The 27,417-nt window shown below is 36.4% G+C and overlaps 1 protein-coding gene across 1 annotated transcript; it reads left to right on the forward strand.

Annotated features, from left to right (window-relative positions):
• Positions 1 to 831: 831 nt before the first annotated feature.
• Positions 832 to 27,417, forward strand: napba (N-ethylmaleimide-sensitive factor attachment protein, beta a). The gene is made up of 10 exons (XM_030156161.1): positions 832 to 1,079; positions 9,945 to 10,024; positions 10,499 to 10,615; positions 17,652 to 17,698; positions 18,316 to 18,393; positions 18,482 to 18,537; positions 19,744 to 19,828; positions 21,427 to 21,531; positions 21,610 to 21,678; positions 26,332 to 27,417. Exons 1-10 carry the CDS (start codon positions 982 to 984, stop codon positions 26,482 to 26,484), a joined length of 888 nt encoding a protein of 295 aa, XP_030012021.1. The 5' UTR covers positions 832 to 981; the 3' UTR covers positions 26,485 to 27,417.

Here is a 27,417-nt window from a genome sequence, read left to right on the forward strand (position 1 = left end):
TGTTGCCGCTTTGACTAGTGAATTTCCCTATTGTGGGATCAATAAAGTCTAATGTAATCTAATCAATCTCATCTAAAATAACCTAATCTAATCTACAGGGCGTGATATGACAGTAATTAGTAGCCTATGAGAGTTATTGTTTGTTACACTAAATAGTATATTTTAAAAAGGTGGATCTGTTTAGTTGGTCTATGGATATGCTGATTCCTGTGTACCAACTCTATCTATCTATCTATCTATCTATCTATCTATCTATCTATCTATCTATCTGGTGAGATGAAACAATGTACAAAGTGCACAGACACCATTAACGTCTCTTTAACTCACTGAAACTTCCTACCGCTAATAACTGACTCTTGTTTCAGCTCCAAGTTATTCCATAAGTGGTAACACAGCATCGTTATAGTATATTACAACTGCAAAGAACAACAACAACAACAACAACAAATAATAATAATAATAATAATAATAATAATGATAGTAATGATGATGTTGATGATGATCTATGTATCTATCTATCTATCTATCTATCTATCTATCTATCTATCTATCTATCTATCTATCTATCTATCTATCTATCTATCTATCTATCTATCTATCTATCTATCTATCTATCTATCTATCTATCTAACAGTATACCAACCTATGCCACTTTGTCAGGTATAAAGGCCCATAATAATAATAATAATAATAATAATAATAATAATAATAATAATAATAATAATAATGACAGATTTGATGGACCCAAAGCAGCATTTCCTTTCTCCTCCACTTGGTGGCAGCAAAACTCGCACTTGACCCTCCTCTCTCGCCGTAGAAGAAGCACCGCAGCCTCAGCCTCAGCACCAGAGCAGAGCCGTATCCCTCCTCTCCTCTCCTCCTCTCCTCCTCTCCTCCTCCACTCCGCTCGTCTCTCCGTCCACTGCGGAACCTCGGCCTGTTTTCGTCGCATCCCTCGGCCCTCGGCAGACCCAGCTCGCCATGGACAACTCCGGCAAAGAGAAGGAGGCCATGCAGCTGATGGCTGAAGCCGACAAGAAGGTCAAAGCCTCCGGATCCTTCCTCGGAGGGATGTTCGGGTAAAGGATGCTCTTCATTCTGTGTTTACCTCTATCCTTCTCATGTCGGTATGGGGGAGGGACGGGGGCCCTTCTAGCCTCTCATGGCTCCTATCGGGTTTTCCTGCACCCACAAAAACCACTGGGGTTTTACCGGGATGCTCCAGTGGCGTGTCATGGAGCTGTGGGGCCCTGATCACATCTAAATCCTTTTTTTTTGTTTGTTTGTTTGTTTCTGTTGCTGTTATCCCCATAGGAGCTGCTAACTTAGCTGTGACATTATGTCCTTCTCACATTTTCATCCAAGGATTTCCACTGCGCCAAAAGTCAGCTGTCCTCACACACAGTTTGGAGTGTCCTGGTTTGTCACGCAAGAAAAATGGAAATGCACGACGTTTGCTTCTGTTGTTGCTGCTGTTGTGATGTTTGGATGTGATCAGAGCCTCAGGGATGCAAGGAGGGAGGGAGGTGTGTGTGTGTGTGTGTGTGTGTGTAGGGGGGGGGGGGGGTATCAAGGAGAACCAGTCGATGGTGATTTGGTAAAGTGGAGGCTGGGTTTTTATTTCTGTGTGAGTGTGAGTGGGCTGGTGGCTCCAGTGAGTGGGTGGATGTTTACAAGACAAATGGAAACACTAGAACATAAATCTGATGTGATGTAACCTGAGTCAGACGCTGGTCCAAACATACAAATCCCCTCTGTCTTATAGGTTTACTGCTGCATGTAGAGATGGCACAGATGCAGCAAAATACAAAATACAGTCAATTCTGCCAAATTTAATACAAAATACGGCTTCTACAGCAGGGGTGTCAAAGTCATTTTAGTTCAGGGGCTACATATAGCCTAATATGATGTAAAGTGGGCCAGACCAGTAAAATAATATAAATAATCAGATAAGAACTGATAAATAATGTCAACTCCGAAATTTTTTTCTATGTTTTTGAGTGAAAAAAGTCAAATTCCGTCATGAAAATCTTTACATCTACAAACTGTACTTGAACATAACATGAACAAACATGAAGTATGTGGAATTGTACATATATTCTTCCTCCTACTGAATGTTTTGTGTGTTTGTAGATCCGCTGTGATCTGTAAGTTGTGTTGCAAATGTATAAATGATAAACTAAGACGTAATATTGTTCAATTTGCACTTATTTTTCTTAAGAATTTTCAGGTTATTCCCATTTTTTGTAAAAGGCTAGTCTGTAAATGTAAACATTTTTGTGTAATTTGACTTTTTTTTTTACACAACAACAAAGAGAAAAAATTGTAGTTTTCATTATTTATAGGTTATTATGATAGTATTGTACTGGTCTGACCCACTTGAGATTGAATTGACCTAAAATGATTCTAACACCCTTGATTGTTACTATCGTCAGTATGATTTCTGCATTTCACAAATTCATCCCAGGGGTCAGATTGGACCCTTTGGTGGGCTGGTTTTGACACATGTGTTCTACAGGATACATTTATTGTTATTAATACACATTCTGTGAACAAACACTGTAAGCCCAGACTTTGTATTTACTAAAATGCTTTAATTAAAATGTACTTAAATGATTTAAGTTTTATTACATTACTATAAAATGTTAAGTATATTCCACTAATTTGTAGACATAGTCGACAGTACGAAAAAGTTTAAGTTGAATGGATTTAAATCACTAGGTTTTAGTCATGACCACACCTTTTTATCTCCACATTTCATTGTGGGTATTGGGCATGTGGTTAAAAATGTGTTATTTTTCTGTGCAGGGGTTCAGCGGGGTTGTGATGTTAGTGTTAATTTGGACTTAAGGTGTGTATGGCAATGTTTATTGGCCTTTTTGTGTTTGTTTTTGTATTTTTGTAGAGCTACACCATGAGTGAGAGCCGTAAGCTGAAAAATAGCTTTCCTGTTCATCTGTGGTTGATATAGGACACTGTCAAACTTTAAACCTAGCCTAATTAAGAACAAAGTCTGTATTAGTTGATAATATTGAGCAAACTTTGCCTTAACAATTGTGTTGTAATATAATGAGTTGAATAATATAACAAACAATATATATTGCAATATGTTAAATTTAAATCAACTTGGAATTGAGTAAAATGGATTGATGATAGTAAGTCTAATGATTCTACAAAGCAATTGATATTGCAACAAATTTTAAGTTAAATGAACTTGGCATTTAGTGTGTTGTACTTAAAATAGCAATTCTATCCAAATCAAGCATTTAAGTTTAATACACTCAAGTTTTCATTACTCATTACTTAAATTTTTTAAGGCAACAAGTTACCTCAGATTTTTTAAGTAAACTCAACTCATCCGGTCTTACAGTGTGACCAATTGTAGATGCGCTGATAAACACTGGAATGGATGGAACTATCTGAACTATAGAGGCTCATGTGGTTCATTCACTATAATGTCCATTTCCACAGAACACACTCCTTCAGTGCATTAGAACCGTGCCATATTTGTCGTCATCTGAGCACAAAGAACTTGAAGAAACTGAAATGTAGAACACACTGTTGTTGAAATGTCCGTGGGAACAATTAAAAATAGAGTTCATTTTTTGTTCTCAGCCAAGTAGAATAAAAGATTAGAAAGCAGGAATGTGTCTTCACTGCTTTAAGCCAGATACAGATGCAGTATTGGGAAAAAAACTGATGGTAGAGTTTATATAAAGTGTGGCTCCTCATTAGGTGCAAAGCTAAAACAACTTAAGCCAAGGAAACATGTCCCATTCATGAATAAAAGAACATTAACCCATACAGACCACATGCTACTTTTATAGCAGCTTCCAAATGAATTTTTTTCACTATTTTACCTTTCTTAAAAGATTTTTCACCATTTATTACAACATGATCTTCTTCTGTGTTTTTTTTCCAGTGAAAATCAGATAATTTCCTATATTTAATTTACTGATCATGTAGATGTTCATAAAAGCTCAGATTAAGGTTAAGGATTATTATATCAGAAACTGAAGAAAACTGAAGAAAAACTGACTTTTTCTGCAAAAATATCAATAATTGAATATAAAAATAAGTGTCTCCATCCATTGTCATTTATAAATTTCCATGGGTTTTCTTGGTGAATCAATGTTGTAGAAGATGATGGTGTTTTCATGTTCACTACAGAGCCTCTGAACGTCCAAATGGGTCATATCTGATGACCATGAAAAGATGACAAACTGTATTTTACAACAATTATTTACATGGATTGAATGGATCAACAGGTATTAAACAGTTTAGATCAGTAGATTCTTTTGGTTGCCAGTGGCTCTTTGGGTCTTTATGGGTTAAATTGTGTGTTTTAGTATTTCATGTTCACAGACATGTAAAAGTATACTTTTTTTTGTCTGTCCACCAAAAAATACTGAAATTGATTAGATATGTATTGTAAGTACATTTAAGTTAAATAAGGTCAATTTCTGGCTGCATGAAGGGATGTGCTTACAGTTTATTTCTTTACTTAACATATAAACCATAAGTATATGTACATGTTTGTGAGATATCCCAGAGGCCAAATGTCCAAATATCAAAATACCCCTCTGTACAAACTGTAAATCCAAAGACATTTGTGATATTGGAATAATTACAGATTATTAATGTAATATAACTGCAGAGTAAGTCGCAGTAGCATGCTATCATAATACATTATATTGCCTGTGATAAAGATAGTATTCCTTGATATCTATTATACATGATAAAGTGTGAGTAATTGAAAAAATACCCCTAAAAAAATGTAGGTATTCTGGGGGCGTCTGTGTCCATGGGAGGTCATATGGTTAATGGGTCCTTCCCCAAGAACATTTTCACAAAATTTGACCAAAAAAACCCCCAGCATTTTCCCAATGTACAACTAGTATCAGCACAAATATTTAGTATTATAATTTCAGACAAATTCAGGAAATGTTTCCTGCCACATTCCATTTCACTCTACAATAACTCACCTCTGCCTTATCTATCTATCTATCTATCTATCTATCTATCTATCTATCTATCTATCTATCTATCTATCTATCTATCTATCTATCTATCTATCTATCTATCTATCTATCTATCTATCTATCTATCTATCTATCTGTCCGTCCGTCCGTCCGTCCGTCCGTCCCTCCATCTATCTATCTATTTAGTGAGATGAAACAATGTACGAAGGGCATAGACACCATTAACGTCTCTTTAACTCACTGAAACTTCCTACCGCTAATAACTGACTCTTGTTTCAGCTCCAAGTTATTCCATAAGTAGTCGCACAGCATCATTATAGTATGTAATAACTGCAAAGAACAAAAACAACAACAACAACAACAAATAATAATAATAATAATAATAATAATAGTGATGATGATTTTGATGATAGATAGATAGATAGATAGATAGATAGATAGATAGATAGATAGATAGATAGATAGATAGATAGATAGATAGATAGATAGATAGATAGATAGATAGATAGATAGATAGATAGATAGATAGATCATCATGACTGCACTGACACAGGAAACACAAAATATAATTTTTATGTGAATGTATGTTGAAAATCCAGGCCTGTTTTTTTTCTGAACAGTCTGGGCCCTGTTTGTCAAAGCAAGCTAGTTTAATTCAGCTGTCTTTCTTTGACCTTCATCTTGTCATCATGGCTGCCTGCTCCAAGTCTTTTGTTCACATTTTACACCTTGATCATTTTAAATCAATATCCCAGCTCAATCAGGGGACCTATTTTCTGTAATCAGTTCATGTCATGGTGTCTGAGAGCTGAAATGGGTCACATCTGCCTTCCTCACATGGTTACCAGCATGACTTTTTCATGAGGTTCTGTCCCTAGCTGAGAGATGAGCCTCGTGTGGTCATTTAATTTTGGATTGACGTCTGTGATTCACCGTTCATTTAATGTTTTAAGTTTATTTGCTAAGTCCTTAAACGCATTTCCGTTCCGTCAGAAAGATACAAAACTGCAAACTTGATTCCTGGATAGTGACGTAATAACTGTGTGAACTAGTTCAAGCTGCAGTCACATGGGTCCAACTCTACTTGAAGATGAATCAGAGACGTAAATGAGTATGAGAGTTTAGTTAAGATCCATTCAGACCCTGTGTGACCCCATGTATTGTCTGTAACATGGAAAACTGCAGTTCCTTGAATGGCCACTGGCAGTTCATTTAATTGAGAGTCAATTCCTATAGACTTCCATAAAATATTCAACTTTTCAAGCAGAAATTAACATGTTTATAACCTGGTACCAAAAGACAGTTTTGGCCTCTACAGCTGATATCCCAGGTCATAGTTGTGCATCATTAAGGCCATGGCTGCTTTGACTGACAGGTGGGTGGGAGTGCATCCAGTGTTTGCGTTACTGGTTTTGATTGACAGCTTCCACGCCTGTGGAGCCAGACGTAATGTTTCCAGAAGAATGATTTGTAGAGTAATTTTGACCTCTGTGTGATGTATGATCACTAATACCCAATATACAATAGCCTGTCTCATTGCATCTCCCTGCATTCCCTGACGCTGGATCAGGGTTGTAAAATATGATCCTGTGTCTGCGTTTACACATCTCTCCTCTTATGACATCTTTCCAAACAGTCATGCTTGTCAGTAATGTAAAACAAAAGCACTATTGTCCTTAACTGTTTCTATCAGAATAACTTGATAGCATATTTTATTCATGACAACAGTATCCAATTGGCCAGTATTACGTTTTTATTAAAATATAACAAACATTTCTTGTCACACTATTCAGACTTTCAGAATTTCTGTTTTCATTGAATAAAACCTTTTTTTTGTCACAGCTCTGCTCTCTGGGTCACAGATGTTATTAACAAGACCATTTAAATAAATGTTCTGTCATAGCATAGTATAGCATGGTTACATTAGCTAATGTTAGCGTTAACCTCTCAATCTGTCTGTAGTCTGTAAACTAGCCTGCTAATTATGGTAGCTAGGGCTAATTAGTGTACAACATGAAGTTTATATTGCTATAATCAAAATCAGCTGTATGTGTTAAAACTATATATAATATTTAGGGGTGGAAGAAAATATCGGTTCTGCAATGTATCGTGATATTTCATTTCACAATACTGTATCGATATTAAAAAATACCATATCGATATTTTTAAGTATTTACAGTATTCAAATGCAGATATTGTGGAGGTTCATTTTTGTTTTTTGTTTTTCTTTTTTGTTTATATTTTATTTATTATTATTTAACACTCTTATTAAATGATGCTAGTTCCTTTGTTAGGATTGCACAAAAATACTGTTCTGATGTTAGTTCTGAACTAATAGAATATGAGCATTTGAACAGGATCTTAAACTGTAATGTCTGTAAAACAGAATTTAAGTTTGAACACAGGAACATTTTGTGATGTAGCATTAGATCCTGTTGTGATCGAATAAAAATGTGTTTAGTATTTGTGCATTTTTCTGGTGTACCCTCAATTCTCCAAGGAAAATAATCATTTAAAAAAAAGAAACAAACAAAAAATTGCCTTTTTAACAGTATCATGATATATCGTGATTCTAGTATTGTGATTTATATCGTATCACCAGATTCTTGCAAATACACACCCCTAATAATAATTTAGCAACTAATATAACTTGGGGTTGGTTAACAATGTGGTCAGTGTTTTGAGTAAATTAGCATTAGCTCAGCAAGGTTCACCAAAGATCCTGTAGATATAAAGATGGTGCAGTGTATAGGTCACTTTCTGCCTCCTAAATGGGCGTGGTCAGAAGGGTTGCGAACGTTACGCACATGGAAGAAAATAGATTTAAAAGCTCTTAAGGAAATTAAACAATTTTACCACTTTTTTTCAGGCCAGGTAATCTGTAACTCGTGTTTTTCCAACCTTCTACCAGTGAAAATGTGCTGGAATGTCAGTCAAACCTGTGACTTCCCACTCGTGAACTTGTACTAGATCAATGTACTGCCAGTTCCGAGCTCTGACGTCACGTAGCAATGGCAGCCCCCATGGATGTGGTGTTTATGCAAATTGTGCAATTTATGCAAATGTTCTGCATAATCAGCAGCTACTCTAGCGTTAGCTAGTCTTCAGTCCATGGAGTGCAAGAATAAATTAATACTAAATACGTACCCAAATATACAAATAACATAACATAAAAGGTAGAACAGCTTCTCTTGCCTTATGCACCATTTTTACATCTCTGTTTCCCTCAAATAAGCAAAGACCAAACACCTTTGGTGATAGAAATGAATGTAAATGAACATAACGTACGGTTCGCCATGCTGATTTGGTTACATCTAACTACCACAATTCCTTGCGCTCAGGCAGTTTGGCGTGACTTGCCTGGAATGTTACAAAGTCGTGAGTCGTGGTTTGAGGTCGTGATTTATGGGCTCAAAAAACGGCCCTGAAATGCAGCATTATTCACTTTATTATTGCCTTGTCCTCTATCGTCTTCAGATGAGATTTGTGTTATTTTTATTTTTATTTTATTTATTTATTTAACCTTTATTTAAGCAGGAAAAAAGTCATTGAGATTAAAATCCTGGCCAAGACAGCAGCAGCAGCAGCAGAAGAAGTTACAGACAATAGAGATTTCATCCATTCATCCACACTCAAAATTGACATAAAACACAAAATAAAACTCAGTCCTAAAACCATACATAAATCACTAAACTACAAACATACATATAAAACACCATCAATAATTTGAAAGATACTAAAAGTATCTGACACTGTTCTTAAGAAGCATCTCAAAGCAGAGTCAGTCAATTAGAAGAACATCTACATGTGGATTTGTCCTTTTCCCATTCATTTAGAATGACTTTGAATGTATTTACAGAGACCAGCTCCATCAGTGTTGCAAGATCTTGTGAGAGTTTGTTGCTAAGACAGAGACAGGCCTGATCTGTGGATCTAAGAAATGTCATTTTAACCCTTAATAGGTAACCTGGGGTCCCAGCAGACCCCACGTTTTTCATTTTTTATGTTTTCACGCAGTAAAGGAGAATTGTACTTCACGCAGTAAAGGAGAATTTATTTGGAAAATAAAGCACAATTTTGTTATATTTTTTTCGTTTCATTGCTATCCTTTCATACTATAGGCAATAAAGTATTGTAACTGACTAAAAAATAACATTTTTAGATGTTTTTATCACCATAGGTAACCTGGGGTCTAGCTGGACCCCAGGTTACCTGTAGCTGTGGGGGGCACCATGGTTACCTATTAAGGGTTAATGTCAACATGTTCAAAATGCAAAAAATGGCTCCATTTTTTCAATTAGCTGACGTTGAAAAAATCTGTAAATCTTTAAATCTGTAAATCGTGTCTATTTCTCCCACTGAGCTGTTTGTAGCAGTGTGTGGTAAAAGTCTCTGTCACACTGCAAAACAGAAGTCACTTTTGATTGAAACGCATTGTTCTTAAGTGTCTGTGGTTTCACACCTCACACATCTCTAGCTCCACTGTCATTTCCAAATGTGTTTCCTTTTGGTTTAAAAAAAATAAGTTAACAACCAACAAAATTGTTGTACACAAACCGGTAGGAGACGTCACAGTAACCATTTTTTAAATACAGTCTGTCATTACTTCTGAACAAGAAAAAGCCAAACTCTCAATTCTCTCATCATGGTGCACTTCAAGCTTCACTTATTTTTGGCTAAATAGGAAAGGAAACTAAGTTTGTGGAGAGTTAACAGCTGCAGGGGGAACAAATCCTTAGTCACCCTCCACCATGATGTCCTTCAGCTCCAAACTCTGCATGCAGTGTTAGTGTGACGGTGCAACTTTAAAGTGAATCTGCGGAATGTGGTGTTCTACTAATTAAAAAAGCATCATAAAATCTACGGCAATACCTGCAGGGGGGTTTATTACATTAGACCAAAAAAATGAAAATGAAGGGATTAATCATGTGGTTTTGTTTGTCTCTGTGGTGTGTGTTACAGGGGAAACCATAAGGTGGAGGATGCCTGTGAAATGTACGCCAGAGCAGCTAACATGTTTAAGATGGCAAAGAACTGGAGCGGTAGGTGACAAACACATCCACATACTGTATATAATCTGCACAGCCATACAATAATACTGAGCAGACATCTGTGCAAAATAAACAAACACCTACACACTGATCTAATTTCACAGAATAGCAAAGATGGGAATGATCCAGCAGGATACATCTATAATGGGTTTTAAAACTTACAGATACAATTTGGTGATGCAAAATTATAGCAGCATGAACATGAAAGTCTGAAACTGAGGCTGCAGAACACAGCATGTGCTCCAGTTAGGGCAGATGTACCAATAATAGCTCACACTGAGCTGACTGTCGCTGTCTAGATGTGTGTTTGATGGTCCTGCTGCTCATCACATCATTCTGTGAGGAAAACTGAAAATGTAAGAGGAATATTTTGTCACTGGCAGGTTTTATTGTGCAAATAAAGACTGAAATTGGATTTTGTCTGCGTTTGCTCATGTGCATCATGCTCATGTTTTGTGTGCGTAGCTGCGGGGAATGCATTCTGTCAGGCCGCTCGGCTCCACATGCAGCTCCAGAACAAACTGGACTCTGCCACCAGCTTCGTCGACGCAGGAAACGCCTACAAGAAGGCTGACCCACAGGGTGAGGACACACACACAGATTCCATGATCCAGTATTCAGGTGGTAGCAGCTTTTCAAGTTGATTGGACATAGTCTTAAGTAGTCTTAATAGTCTTAAGTCTTGTAAAGCCACATTTCTGCCACTTTGATGAAGATGGACGTCCTGTACACTAACAGACTGGCCTAAAAACATAATGACTGAAGCCAGTGTCTGTTAGGGTCAGAGTGACAGAAGTTTCACAAGTGAAAAGAGGCTGTGTTATGGAAGTAAATCTGTCTCATCAGATTTTGAATTATAAAAGCCATTGAATTTCTTGCGCTGAATTTTTTTGCACTGAAATTAAATATCTGAACTTTTTTTGCACTGAAATTAAGTATCTGAATTTTTAGTCTCTGAATTGAACTACGTTCATGAATTTAGAATAAAAAAAATTCAGATACAAAAAATTCAGATGCAAAAAATTCAAAAGCAAAAAATTCAGATGCAAAAAATTCAGATCACACATCTGCGCTGACCGTCTTCCTGCATCGGTGTCACATGACCAACCTAACATAATTCAATTGGCTGGCTGTCAGTTTGACTTTAGATAGAATCGATTGCTCATCCTGGGTGTCCCTGATGTGTGATCTGAACTTTTTGCATCTGAATTTTTTGCATCTGAATTTTTTTTATTCAAAATTTATGAACAATTGAATTCAGAGACAAAAAATTCAGATACTTAATTTCAGTGCAAAAAAATTCAGCGCAAGAAATTCAACGGCTTTTATAATTCAAAATCTGATGAGACAGATTTACTTCCACTCTGTGTGAACAATACAATATTATGACATTACATAACGATGTTCAAATGTACAATAATTCATATATGGGAATGCCCCAGAATGTGTCTTTCTGTAGGCTTTATCCTCTGTTTTTTCTTTTGTTTCCACTACCTTCCTCTAAAGGCAGATCCACTGCCCACATACTGTATGTAAGGCATGCAGGGAGTTGACTACAAATACAACTATGCACAACTACACATCAGTGGCGTTTGCAGTTATCCATGTGCACATCAAGGGACTATATCTGAACATTTAGTAACTCAAAATAATGAGAGGCTGAGAACATTTTCAAGTTATTACCACCAGTTACTATACTGCTGTATTTGCACATTAGTAATTCCAGTCATTGTGGAGTTTGTAAAGTGTTTGCACACGTAAAAATCATATCCTATTGCCGTAACCTGGATAAGATCTTATCCCAGTTCTGAAAAACCCAGATACTCTCTTTGGAGTACTCCAATAGTATCTGGGATACTGTTACATGCACACGTCCTATCCCAGTTTCTGCATTACTGCACTGGCACTAAATGAGGAAACAGATATACACTCATAGTGGGGGGAAACACTGGCGCCTGCAGGTGTACCTGAGAGAGAGAGAGAGAGAGAGAGAGAGAGAGAGAGAGAGAGAGAGAGAGAGAGAGAGAGGCAGAGAGGTACGACACAGTACTTATGGAGAACTCTCCTCCCCTGCTCTTACGAATTATTCCCCCTGTTTTATTCATCTCCCCCCAGCCCCTCCACCTTATGATTTATTGATCCCCCCGGCTTATAAGCGTCCTAAGTTTTGCTAATATGTTCTTTCATTGGAAGCTCTAAGGACAAGTCTGGATTCAGATTGGTCTCAAAGTTGACAAAATTTATTCAGATCACAAATAAGGTGGACACTCAGTGCTGAGGACTCAAAGACAATGAGCCCCAAACATTACATGAAATCTACATTTATTGACCCTATGTGCGGGCTCACCCGTACAAATGGGTTGGTCTTTAACTTAGTGTTATCTACAAAGATCAAACAGATGTGGGGCCTTTACTCTAAGTAAACTTATGCCAGCAATAAGTTTACCCTTATCATCTATATTTGACAACACTGTGTGTGTGAATGTGTGTGTTCAGATGTGTATCTAGAAGAAGAACAGAACCTACTTAACTCTTGTGCAGACAGATGTTTCCTATCTTAACAAGTTTAACCTAGTGATAACATACTTAAACTACAACAGAGCACTACATAAATCCTGGTCACAAAGAACTCACTATTAACATTATTGAAGTAAAACAGATTTAACAAAAGAGTCCTATGTTAAAACAAGAACTACTTAATACTAAACCAATTCATCCTAAAACTTCAATATCTAAAGTTAAATATATTTCAGTTTCACTCTCAGTTTTATGGCCGTTTCGTCTGCATGTACTCATGAGGTACGTCACAGACCGCACCCCCTTCCCCCCCGTCTGTGGATCCACGCGTACCTCTAAATTCAGGTCTGCAGGCGTGTCTAGGGGTAACAACAGCATCTCATTCCTGGACTTATAGAGACATGTCTTTAGAATTCTACTCCAAACACCTAGTTAAAAACTGTTTCTTCCAACTACGCAACATCTCCAAACTCAGATCTATGGTGTCCATCAATGAGCTCGAGATGATCGTTCACGCTTTTGTGTCTTCTCGCTTAGACTACCGTAACAGCCTGTTCACATGCTTAAACAACAAGGAGCTGGCCCGTCTACAGTTTGTCCAGAACTCTGCTGCCAGGCTCCTGACCCGCACAAACAGGAGAACCCACATCACTCCCATTCTTAAATCTCTCCACTGGCTCCCTGTTCTATATCGTCTTCATTTCAAAATTCTGCTGCTAACTTTCTGGGCCCTACATGGCCAGGCCCCTGCATACATTGCTTCCCTGATCCAGCCCTACAGCTCGACTCGTAGCTTGAGGTCTTCAGGACAGCACCTGCTGATGGTTCCACGCACCTGTTTTAGCACACGCGGTGACAGGTCTTTTAAAGCTGTGGCACCACGTCTATGGAATGACCTGCCTCTACACCTACGGTCCATGGACTCTGTAGAGAGCTTTAAGAAACACCTCAAAACCCTCCTGTTCAAAAAGGCTTTTTAGTCTCCCACCTGACCCAGGACCACCACAGACTCATTACACTCTATGTATTCATCATAACGTACTCCATGTGTCATCCCCCCCCCCAGTCTCTCTATATCTCTATCGCTCTCTCTTTTCTCCTCCTTTACTCTCTCTCTTTAACCCCAACTGGTCAAGGCAGACAGCCATCCTTCAGGAGTCTGGGTCTGCTCGAGGTTTCTGCCCGTTAAAGGGAAGTTTTTCCTCGCCACTGTCACCAATCGCAAGTGTTTGCTCCTGAAGGATTCTGTTGGGTCTCTGTAAACTCGATTTGATTCTGATTTGAATTGGTAAAGCACTTTGTGACTCTGTCTGTGAAAAGTGCTCTATAAATAAAATTTACTTACTTACTTACTTACTTACTTACATGGAGTTTTGTTTTGGGGTTATGAAAAAAATGAAATATAGTTGACAAATATAATCTGGATGTCAGTGCAACAAATAAGATCACAGATGGAAGTTCCACAGAAACACTACTGGGTGGGTTGACATTTAAACCAGTCACTGACTTCAATCACAATGATCCTCGACCATCAGTCACAGCTGCAGATCTTCATCCTCCTCCTTGTCCTAGTGGTGACAGTGACAAAGTAACAGCTGGCGGACATATTGATCTCCCACTGCAGACCGTAGATGAATACCAGTAAGACAAACCTTCAACATGGAGTTAGGATTTTACAGTGTTAAGTCTTCAATGAACCAAAGTTGCCCCTTCCTGTGGCCATTGTAACTTTAAACTTAGGCAGCAACTATTGAAATGTAAAATTAAATAGCCATATTATGTTGTAACATCACAGGCGCCTGCGACAATGAGTAACTGGGATACTCATTGAGACTCGTGTCTGTTCCATCTAGGGGTGTGTATCGGCAAGAATCTGGCGATACGATACAAATCACAATACTAGGATCGCAATATGATATATCACGATATGTCATTATACTGTTAAAAAGGCAATTTTTTGTTTCTTTTTTTTAAATGATTATGTCCGTGAAGAACTGAATTGCACCAGAAATATGCACAAATACGAAACATTTTTATTTGATCAGAACAGGATCTAATGCTATATCACAAAATTTTCCTGTGTTAAAACTTAAATTATGTTTTGCAGACTTTACAGTTTAAGATCCTGTTCAAATGTTCATATTCTTTTAGTTCATAACTGACATCATAACATTATTTTTGTGCAATCCCAACAAAGGAACTAACATTTATTTAATAAAAGAGAGTTAAATAATAATAAATAAAGTACAAACCAAAAAGAAAAACAAAAAAACAAAAATGAACCTCCACAATAAATACCTAAAAATATCGATACAGTACTTTTTAATATCGATATAGTATTGTGAAGTGAAATATTGCGATATATTGCAGAACCAATATTTTCTTACACCCCTAGTTCCATGTAAACGCCATAACCTGAATATAATGAAAACTGGCACCAGCCTCATGAAGGGGATACTAGTGTGCATGTCAACACAGTCACGGATATTAAGTCATTATTTTGTGATGTGAACTCATTATTTAGAGATACTAAATTATTATTTAGAGCCATGAAGTTATTGTTTTGTGAAAGTATGTCATGGTAATTTCACAGTATAGAGAGTATGCACATACGTGACTTCCCCCCCTAGGCCACGCACCTCTAAATCAGACTGAGTGGCAAAAACCAACCTGTTCAACATGCCGGAGTATAGCAGTAAACACAGCGAGACCGGGAAAATGTGAAATATGAAATTAAATGAAGGACAATTGGACTGGACATGGATCCGTACGAGCTACCAAAGAACAAGTGGTCCACGAACACTGACATGTGGACAGAAATGGAGTATCCTGACATCCACTGTGTAGGGGATCATCACTATTTGTACCTGAAACAAATATACATGGTTTCATCATTACTGACAACCAGGGTCCAAAACTAGGCAGAGAACCAGCTGATCCAAAGTGCATTTACAGTAGACCGTGTACTGAGCCCAGTGAATATATACAGGATCTACTGGTACTGAGGAGATTTACTGAGTCTAGTTCAGATCAAGTACTTTATACAACACAGATACTACTGCTGTGGACCAGCAGGGGACCACTGGATTCTGGTAAATGATGATATTTTTCCCACCTGTTTTTAAATTCCGACATTATTCTTGTAATATTATGGCTTTATTGTCGGAATATGACGACTTTAATCTCATAAACGAATGACATTTTTGTTAAATTATGATTTTTTTATAACTACGACTTTATTCTCATGACATTGTGATTCTTTTTGCATTCGACTTTATTCTCATAAAATTCCGGGTTTTATATCGATATTTTATGACTTTATACTCATAGTGACAAGTGTTTTTATTTTCTCATGTGGCCCTAATACACAGGTGTCAAACATGCGGCCCGGGGGCCAACTTCGGCCCGCCAAAGGGTCCAATCCGGCCCGCGGGATGACTGTGCAAAGTGCAGAAGATATTAACAGTCAAGGGTGTCAAACTCGAAAATAACAACATAATAACCTAGAAATAATGACTCCAAATTTTCTTCTTGGTTTGATGTGAAAAAAATATGACATCATGCCTATAAATAATGGCAACACCAATTTTTTCTGTTTGATTGACTGCAAAGAACATAAAATTCTGATATCCTTTACTAATAAAACGTCAATAACCTGAACCAATATAAACAACCTGAAATGTCTAAAGAAAAATAAGTGCAATTTTAACAATATTCTCTCTGTTTTGTCTCTTGGTAGAGGCACGTATAGATATTGATAAAATTTTTCTTAACATTTCTTCTTGTTTTTCTTCAGAAATTTCAATTTTTTTCAGGTTATTCACATCTTTTTTGTTTGGATAGTTTGTAAAATGTAAAGGATCTTATAATTTAATGTTATTTTTTGTTTATTAAAAATTTGGAGTTATTATTATTATTATTATTTCTAGGTTATTATGCTATTATTTTACTGGTCCAGCCCACTGGAGATCAAACTGGGCTGAATGTGGCCCCTGAAAGAAAATGAGTTTGACACCCCTGCCCTAATACTCCGTCGTAGCTTTATTCTCCAGTTCCCTGTATTTGAAAAACTAGGTTAGCCTCAGTTTAAGTTAGTTAAATAATCATGTAGGAGCACAAGGTTCAGAATCACAAAATGAAGGCAAAAACCATGAAAGATCTGATCATGAAACCAAGAGCTTTACTGAGAAGTAATATTAGCCAAAACAATACGTCATTTAAGGTATGATTTTACCCAAAAATACAGCATAAATTAATGTTAGCTGACACCGAACAGGATCCACAGTTCTAGGTTTGGTTTCCTGGATTTGTGGATCCATCTACTTCTCTTTTCTTTGTGTTTCAGTGTCTGTAAAACGATAGCGCCGACTGCTTTTCAAACCTGTTCATACAATCAATCTCACAACAGCTCTTCCCCATTTTTTATTAAATATTGTTTTTCAGTTTCGACAGTATTGAGGCCAACGCTGCCACTCATCTCCCTCTTTCTGCCACTCAGTGGGCGGAACCGCGGTGCCGTCACGTGCATACCCTCTATTAGATATGGACTTTCACAGACATCTGCCTCCATTTTACTAGCTTCACAAATATACACTTGCACACACTGCTCAAAACATGCTCATTAGTCAGTCAGTTGTCAGAGAACACACACTGATTCGTGGGCTGATTGAAGTCTTCAGATCTGGTGTTGGTATGCCGCTACTGAACTGACAGTCAGGAGGTGTAAAGGGATGATCACTTTATGCTATGATGGTGTAACGTCCTCTTTAAAAAAAAAAAAAAAGCGTTTTACAGAAGTATGTCAGTGTAATGGTGGTAATAAGGGAAGCCTCTGTATCAGTGAGTCAGAACCCAGAGGTGGTATTATTGGAAGATTAAATAGGTCTCTGGGTTTCTCGAGGAAAATTGATATCTAGGTTATGTTGAAACAGGCCCCCTGCTTCTCCATGAGCAGCTTAATAAAATAGTGTAGGTTAGCAGGTTAGCAGTCACATGGGGAGGAAGCTGAAATGGCAGAGTTTTAATTTGACGTTGTAGACTTGGAGGGCATCAATCGACTACTTTTTCTTCTTACCTTCCTGTCTGTCTTTTTTTTTCCCAGAGGCCATCAACTGTCTAAATCAGGCCATTGACATCTACACTGATATGGTATGCAGTCATTAAACCTATTCCTGTGTCATTCATAGTTAAAATACATTGCAAAAAAGGAATATCTGACTTAGATTAACTGACTTGAATTTGGAATATTTATCTTTAAATATAATTTTTTGGATTCATTTACTTAATTAGACTTAATCTTGGTAAGATTATTTGACTTGCTCTAAGAATTTTCATCTTGAGTTACCCCTCTTAGATATTTCGACTAATTTTAACCAATATTTATAACAAAACAAGCTACATTGCTGTAGATGGGGTATGGTGGATACAGTAACTGTTTGCCCTCAAGACATTTGCACTTGTTTTATGCAGTTTTACCTCTACATATCTATTGAGTCATTCTAGATATACGCATACCATAGGTTAAAAAAAAATCTTACTATAAGACTTGAAAGAGGTATATTCTTCTTAAAATAAAAAAAATTAGCATTATAATAATATTTTCTGATTTTAAGAAAACTTGATAAGTACAATTTTCTTACTGCACTAACAGATAATTTTACTTGAAATAAGACATTTTAACCCAATAATGAGTCTAATTTTCTTAGTTTTGCACAGGCCTTTTTTTGCAGTGTAGTATGTTTTAACTGTAAATGTGTTGGTTACAGGGCCGGTTTACTATTGCAGCCAAACACCACATCACCATAGCGGAGATTTATGAGTCTGAGCTGGTTGACATTGAGAAGGTAAAGTGCTACACATAGTTTTATTTAATATTTGATCCTAATGTATCATTTTATGAACTCATTTGAGAATGTCTTATTTTCTTTGCAGGCCATAGCCCACTATGAGCAGGCAGCAGACTACTACAAGGGTGAAGAATCGAACAGGTGAGTGCACTGCCTGAATCTGCAGGAAAAATCTGCAAAACAAATATGAATGAAACTGAAGCACTTTGTCAGTTAGTCCAGTCCCTCAGAACATGAAATAGAATAGAATAGTCTTTATTGTCATTGCAAAATACCATTATACAGTGCAACAAAATTTGGTTTTACATTCTATAAGGTGCTCAGGTAAAATACACACATCAAATATAGAGTCAAGAACAAAATACAAGTATAAGACAGTCAAATAAAACAACAATGTAAGTATAAAAAACAATCAAGTAAAAACAGCACACACACACAAAAGAGAGTCCAGTGTCAAATATGCAGAGTATACAGGTGATAGTAATGACTATAGTGTTAAGTCTTTTTAATTAAATGTCTTTTTAAGTAGGCGTGGCATGATTTTTACAATAAAGTGATCCTTCATTTCATTAAGTAGCAAAAATGCCAAATATTTGATACTTTTGCTTCTGAAATCTGAGAAAAGACAGAAAGATGAGAGAAAAAAACATCATGTAAATGTTTATGTCATTTTTTATGTAAATGAAGTGACAGTGAAGAGCATGTGAAACTGAGCCTCAAGTTTCATTCATGAAGAAAAAGTAATTTCCAAAAATTATTTAGGAAATAAAAACTGAAAATCTTTAAAGTTCTTCATATGGTAAATATAAAGAGGGGTGACAGATTAAAGGAAAAACCTGATGGGAGGCGTCTCAGTGACAGTAATGTCCTCTGTACAGCACATGGGTAATGATGTGAGACATACTGTGGCCTTCACAATCACCAGATCTGAACCAAAAACACAACCTACAGAAGATGAATCATAACTACTAAAACTCTGCATTCCACCAACAAAGGTTTATTTAATATAAGCACATCTAGGTTTTCTTCTAATAACTGAGCAATAATAATGCAATCATAATTTTTTAGCTTGTTTTAATTGTGGTGAAATATAACTCAAAGAAGACATTTTATTGAAAATGCATATAGTGCATAATGTATCCCTTTACATAAATAGTGTTCTTATGTTGTATGTATTTTCTGTGACCATGTAACAGGTATCATTGAAATCAATGCGACCCTGAAATAATAAGATAAGGTGACCCATGAACAGTTTCTGTGGGAGTTTAACCAGGAAGAAGAGGTGGAATAGAACAAAACGTGACTGAAAAGTCACATTAGAGTTTCCTTTTTGTGTCTGTGTTGCAGCTCAGCGAACAAATGTCTTCTGAAGGTCGGCCACTACAGCGCTCAGCTGGAGCAGTATCAGAAAGCTATTGAAATCTACGAACAGGTAACAGCTGACCACATACAAACAACACTGCGTCCCTATATTCAATATCATAATGCTCACTGGGTGCAGGAAGTGTTTTACCAAAGAGAGTCAGACACAATACTACAGTCATTTTACATGTATGTATGTATGTATGTATGTATGTATGTATGTACAGGGTGGGGAAGCAAAATTTACAATATTTTGAGGCAAGGATTGAAAGACAGTGTATGACCAATTAGTTTATTGAAAGTCATGAGAATTTATTTGCCACAAGAAAATTGACATAATAGAAAATGTTTTTATTCTATGTGTCCTCCTTCTTTCTCAATAACTGCCTTCACACGCTTCCTGAAACTTGCACAAGTGTTCCTCAAATATTCGGGTGACAACTTCTCCCATTCTTCTTTAATAGTATCTTCCAGACTTTCTCGTAATAGTTTTGCTCATAGTCATTCTCTTCTTTACATTATAAACAGTCTTTATGGACACTCCAACTATTTTTGAAATCTCCTTTGATGTGACGAGTGCATTCAGCAAATCACACACTCTTTGACGTTTGCTTTCCTGATTACTCATATGGGCAAAAGTTTCTGAAAAGGTATGGATAATAGTGTTAGGTATGATTATGACATCAATATATGTTTGGTTTCAAAACAATTGATGTAGTGCCTGCTGAGAAAAAACAACTAAGTGTTCATTGTAAATTTTGCTTCCCCACCCTGTATATGTATGTAGGGGTTCAGCTCATACAGTTACTTTTATTTGTATGAAGCATTGACCTTAATTAATGGGAAACAAACTGTATGAGTATAGAAGTAGAATCAATACAAACTAAAGTGTGGATACCCACTAAAAAACATCACGTTTTGACTATTTTCAATTTAAAATTAAAGCATCGAACCAGTGTAACATTAAAACATCGACGGTTTAACATGTAACATTTCTGCATTAAAATATCCAGAATGTACACAGGCCTATGTCGCATATTTTGTTGACTTGCTTAAATAATATTAAATGTGTTCAATAATGTTCAATTCAATTATCTGTAATCAGTGGAACAGTGGGTTTCATTTTGTTACCCAACAATAGCATCATATGCTCTTTACAGGGAAACAGTGAACAATTTCACCAAAGTCACACAGTTACACTTAGTAACAATAGTTAGTAACAAATTCAGCAACATTTCTTTAATTAGAGACGAATGTTAATGAATTTCAGTATCTATTTGTTTTACTACAATGTGTGAACAGTCGCCTCTGCAGACCACAAATCTAATCTGTACAGAAACACAATATATTAATAGCCAATGTATCATTACGTACATTGGCTCACGTAATGTTGCATTAACATTTAGTGTTATTGTTAGCTAACCTTTACTTGCAACAGCAGATACACGCTAATGTAATGTTAGTAAAATGTTAATGTGCTACCTTATCTGTAAACATTATTTCTGCCTGAGTCACATCAGATAGATTTTCCTCAGCAGTTGCTACTTCATCATATCATAAAATGATTGTGTATCTTTTTGTTATTGTTTTGATTGAAAGTCCCCAAGCATCAGAAATGATTTGCCGTGTGTAAGTGTGATTACATGGTAGACAATAATTCTGTTTCAGGTCGCTATGAGCACCATGGACAATCCTCTGCTGAAGTACAATGCTAAAGAGTATTTCTTCAAGGCCTCACTGTGTCACTTCATAGTGGATGAACTGAATGCCAAGGTAATGCAGCAGCCTGTTACCACACATTACTGAGGAAAAAATGGAATGTTTTTGACTGATGCTGTTTGTGTGTTTCAGCTGGCCATAGAGAAGTATGAGGAGATGTTCCCAGCCTTCTCAGACTCCAGAGAGCTCAAACTGCTAAAGGCAAATTTCATTTTTTATTCCTTTCCACTTCTCTTTCCTAATCTCACTGGCTCATCTTAAACATAATGAACCTTAACTTCCTGATATAATGACTCGTGGAATGCCAATGCTAACTTACTGGTCTTGTCTTGTTAGTGCATCTTCTTAACCATACCTACAGTAGAGCTGTTTGTGAAGGAAAAATAGATGATTTATTTGGTAAAAAGAAGCTCACAAAGTCCGACTTATCAGGCAAGCTGCATTGAGTTTTACTGCACTGATGCATGTAATATCCACTGGTATTTTTGGAAAATACTCCTAACCCTGATTTTTTTTTTTTTTTTTTTTTTCTAACCCTGATTTAGTTTGGAAATGTTAGGATTATGTTGTAATATGGAAATACAAAAATTGAGACTTTGGGAATACTAACAAATTTGTCCTTAAATACCACATACAAGTGATGTAAAGGAACTTGGTGTATATGCAGTTTTTTTCGGATTTGGAACCTCACTATTATGAATACAACTTAGAGGTGGTTCAGATCTGTTGTCCTGTAGAATTAGTTTCATATAATTTTAACCTATTTTTTTACTAAATGGTTATACATGTCATTACTGTAAAGCAGGGGTGTCAAACTCATTCTAGTTCAGGGGCCACATTCAGCTAAATTTGATCTGAAGTTGGCCAGATCAGTAAAATAATATAATATATATAACAAAATAACATAATAATATATCAATAATGTGGACTCCAAACTTTTCTTAATGTTTTACAGCAAAAAAAGTAAATTTACATGATGAAAATGTTTACATCTACAAACTATCCCTCCAAACAATGTGAATCTCATGAACAAACTGAAAGAATAAGTATAATTTTAACATAAGTTTCTCATTTCCACATGTGCATTATAATGTACAGATCACAGTGGATCTACAGATACACAAAACATTTATTAGTAACAGACAGAATCTTGTTAAAATTGCACTTACTTCTCTTAAGACGTCTCAGGTTGTTCATATTTGTTCAGATTATTCACATTTTTTGCGAAATTATACTTTGTTTTAGTGTAAATACATGAAAATATTTACATTTACAAACAGAAACATTTGCAGTTGTCATTATTTCTATGTTATTATGATAGTATTTGACTGAATCCTGCCCATTTGAGATTGAATTGGTTTGAATGTGGAACCTGAAGGATTGTTAATATCTTTAGTGTAATTTTTGCATTTCACAAATTCATCCCAAGGGCCGGACTGGACCCTTTGGCGGGCCGGATTTGGCCCCCGGGCCGCATGTTTGACACCTGTGCTGTAAAGTAATTTTGTGGTTGAAAGGCCCATACACAGCTGGTGGCACAGGTTCATTCATCATCACTATGTGGATTATTTACACACTTTTCAGAGTTTCCAAGTATTGAGTGCATAATCTGATGTGGCACGTGCATGTGAGTGTCAAACAAGTAAGAGTTCAGATATGAAAATATTCTTGCATGAGGCCTGTTGGCTCAGACACCCACCAACTTCACCACTTCTCAAGTTTTAGCTCCTCGGGTCATCACTTCGACTCCTTGCCCCTCCCATCAGAGACATAACGGGAGGAGTCGAAAAGACAGGAACGCACATTTAACAACACAAGTCATTTTAAACAGACTTTAGTTAAAGATGATGAGTGGAGCAGCTGTCTGTTATTTAATTCTAATGTACTGCTGTGTTTGAGGATCTGTTAGATGAGTGTTGATGTAAAGTTAGGATTAATGTGTCAGCAGGTTTATCTAGGGATGTCATACATTTTTTTATTTAAACACAAAGTTTGATCAGACATGTGAGCATTCTAGATCATTCACACAACTTCAAATTGAAGAAAACTTTATCTTTTAAAGTCCTGCTCCTTGTATTATTCAGACGTTTGTCACATTCTTTAACACATCAGGGGTCCGATCACCCAAAACATTTCCACACCATGTCTTTGCTCTTTCAGCCGTTGTATTCGATCCTCAACCCTTGAGGCATTTAAGGGAATTGAGACATCCTTCAAGATGTCGCCCAAAGATTGACTGAATCCAGATTGTGAAAACCGATTATTGAGGAGTCGAGGAGGTGAAAAATAAGGAACGGAGCAAATTCTCCACCTTCTCACATTATAATTGGGTCTAAATTACGTACATATCCGTCCGTGATTTGTTGCATCTGTGTCATGTGACCCTGTCAGAAAGAAAACAAGATGTCAGCCTTGACCACCAGCAGCTATTAAATCATCTTAAATCCCTGTTTTATAATGAGAACATATCAGAGTGGATGTCACCTGAGTCAGTTTTGTGATCATTACCTTTTTTTCTGAAAGATTTTTTAAAGATGTCACGGAACAAACGACTTATTACGTCATATTATATCATACACACACACACACACACACACACAGTTACATATTATATTACACACACACACACACACACACACACACACATTTACATGTTATGTCATACACACACAGTTACATATTATATCATACACTCACACACACACACACACACACACACACAGTTACATATTATATTACACACACACACATTTACATGTTATGTCATACACACACAGTTACATATTATATCATACACTCATAGTTACATATTATATCATACACACACACACACACAGTTACATATTATATTACACACTCATAGTTACATATTATATCATACACACATAGGTACATATTATATTATACACACACATAGTTACTTGTTATATCATACACAGTTACTTGTTATATCATACACACACATAGTTACTTATTATATCATACACAGTTACATATTACGTCATACACACACAGTTACTTATTATATCATACACACACACAGTTACATATTATATCATACACACACACAGTTACATATTATATCATACACACACACAGTTACTTGTTATATCATACAGTTACATATTATGTCATACACACACTGTTACTTATTATATCATACACACAGTTACATATTATATCATACATAGTTACATATTATGTCATACACACACAGTTACTTATTATATCATACACACACACACAGTTACTTATTATATTATACACACACAGTTACATATTATGTCATACACACACAGTTACTTGTTATATCATACACACACAGTTACTTATTATGTCATACACACACAGTTACTTATATTATACACACACAGTTACTTATTATGTCATACACACACAGTTACTTATATTATACACACACAGTTACTTATTATGTCATACACACACAGTTACTTGTTATATCATACACACACAGTTACTTATTATGTCATACACACACAGTTACTTATTATGTCATACGCACACAGTTACTTATATTATACACACACAGTTACTTATTATATGATACACACACACAGTTACTTATATTATACACACACAGTGACATATTATATCATACACACACACACACATAGTTACTAGGGCTGTCAAAATTAACATATTAACACAGATTAATCCATCATCATGATTAATCTGATTAAAAATGTGAACGCAATTAACCCATCTGCAGTGCAGAATGACTCTGAACATCTCTGGCAATGCATTTGGGGCAGTTTGTCCAAGCAGAGTTAGCGTCACGCATGAACAAATGGGCAGTTGATCCAGTAGTGACAAGCAGCAGAACCAACCCATAAAGATGGAAGACGTTAGTTAAACAGCATGTTGACCCTCTGGATGGAAATATGAGAACAAAAAAACAAAGATGGAACAGTTGACTGACATAAAGTGTTATACACACTCTGCAGGACGGAGTTTTCATTTCACTGAAGCACTTCCATCTTAAAATATCACATTCATTAGTAGGGGATTCTGCTAGCACATCGGCTAATGCATCACCCAGCTTACGATAAACACATTAAATGCATATATATTCCCTTTCTTGAGTCTGTTTGTTCATGTAAAATGAAACGTGTTTAATATAGATTAAAAATTAATGATATTTAATCATGATTAATCTAAATTAATCCTCAGCAACCCTGTGATCAATCTGATTAAAAATTTCAATCATTTGACAGCACTAATAGTTACATATTATATCATACACAGTTACATATTATATCATACACACACATAGTTACATATTATATCACACACACAGTTACATATTATATCATACATACATTTAGATATTATATCACATACGCACATAGTTACATATTATATCATACATGCACTGTTACGTTATATCACATACACACAGCAACATATTATATCATACACACACACAGTTACATATTATATCATACACACAGTTACATATTATATCACATACGCACATAGTTACATATTATATCATACACACTGTTACATGTTATATCACATACACACAGCTACATATTATATCATACATAGTTAAATCGCATGCAGTGATGATTCTAACAAGTCTTTTAACATCATCACTCTCCTTCCACTCTTCCTACTTTTATTTTCAAAACACTCATTAATATGATATTCTAACTTATATGCACCAGTATATTTTCATACATGTCTTTATTACTGTTTGCTTATGTAGCAGTCTAATAAAACATCAACTTTTTGCACATCAGCTTTCTGAAAAATTACACTACACTGACTAAATATTCACCTACTTTGTGTGTTCGTAAAATGTTTTGTATTTCCTTTTTATTGCAACAGAAACTGCTAGAAGCCCATGAGGAGCAGAACAGCGAGGCTTTCACAGAGGCCGTCAAGGAGTTCGACTCTGTGTCTCGTCTGGACCAGTGGTTAACCACGATGCTCCTCCGCATCAAAAAGACCATCCAGGGAGATGCCGGGGACCTGAAATAAACACATTAAGAAAGGAAAGGGGAAAGGAGAGGGACACTGGAGTCAATGGTAATAAAAGAAAGATGGAGTTAGAGGGGTTTTAAATGACAGGGAGGAAAAATATATGATAATGTGAGATAAAGGTTATAGAGAGACAGAGAGATAGGTATGGGGGGTGGGACTGTGGGAGTTTACAGCTGTACATATCAGTCTGCATGTCACCCCCAATGAACTAAACGTCACCTTTAAATCACATTTAGATGACCCTTGACCTTTCTGTGCCCTTCGTCCTACAGTATTTGCTCTCGTAACACTGAATAGAAAGAAAGAGTGGAAAATCAAAATGTGTGTGACAGAGAGTGTGAGTGTGTGTGTGTTAAATGTGGTATGGTAAATTACACTATTTGATGGGGAAGTGTACATCTTTTATCAGATTTAGGACACACTGTATGCTACTGAATATGAATAATACATTATTTATGAGATTGTTAATATTTATTGCCAATACTGAAGATATTTATTGTTTATTATGGTGCTCAGTGTTACGATTTGTCTTAATATTTTAGGTATTAGCCCCCCTGCTTTCCTCTTTTATTCTCCTTTACTCCCCTTCCCCTTCTATGTTCTTCCTCCCATCATCCCCCACTTCTCTCCCTCCACCCCAGTGTCCCCCCCCCCCCCCCCGTCCTCTCCTCACCGCACACGCTGTCAAGTCAGTAATTTCACTCATTGTGATTGGTTGGTTCTTTGTGTTCTCGCCGGCGGTTTGGTCGGCGCAGTTGCGACAATGCCTTGTTTGTGCATGTCTGTTGTCACGTTGATGTAAGTGTTCTCTGTGTCGTGCTATCATGTGAAGAACATACTGTACATGTAGCCTGGTATCATTTGTGTGGAAACAGTAAATATGTACCTCAGAAACCAAGTTGAAATAAAAACATTGCTCCATGTCTCTCA

This window comes from Sphaeramia orbicularis, chromosome 15 (assembly GCF_902148855.1).
Source record: "Sphaeramia orbicularis chromosome 15, fSphaOr1.1, whole genome shotgun sequence".
Taxonomy (NCBI): Eukaryota; Metazoa; Chordata; class Actinopteri; order Kurtiformes; family Apogonidae; genus Sphaeramia; species Sphaeramia orbicularis.

What these genes read in the sequence shown, in the direction of transcription:
- napba (XM_030156161.1), top strand. Translation starts at nt 982, where the DNA reads ATGGACAACTCCGGCAAAGAGAAGGAGGCCATGCAGCTGATGGCTGAA. An exon ending in TTCCTCGGAGGGATGTTCGG is followed by an intron (nt 1,080 to 9,944) that starts GTAAAGGATGCT and finishes TGTGTGTTACAG; the next exon opens with GGGAAACCATAAGGTGGAGG. An exon ending in CTATTGAAATCTACGAACAG is followed by an intron (nt 19,829 to 21,426) that starts GTAACAGCTGAC and finishes ATTCTGTTTCAG; the next exon opens with GTCGCTATGAGCACCATGGA.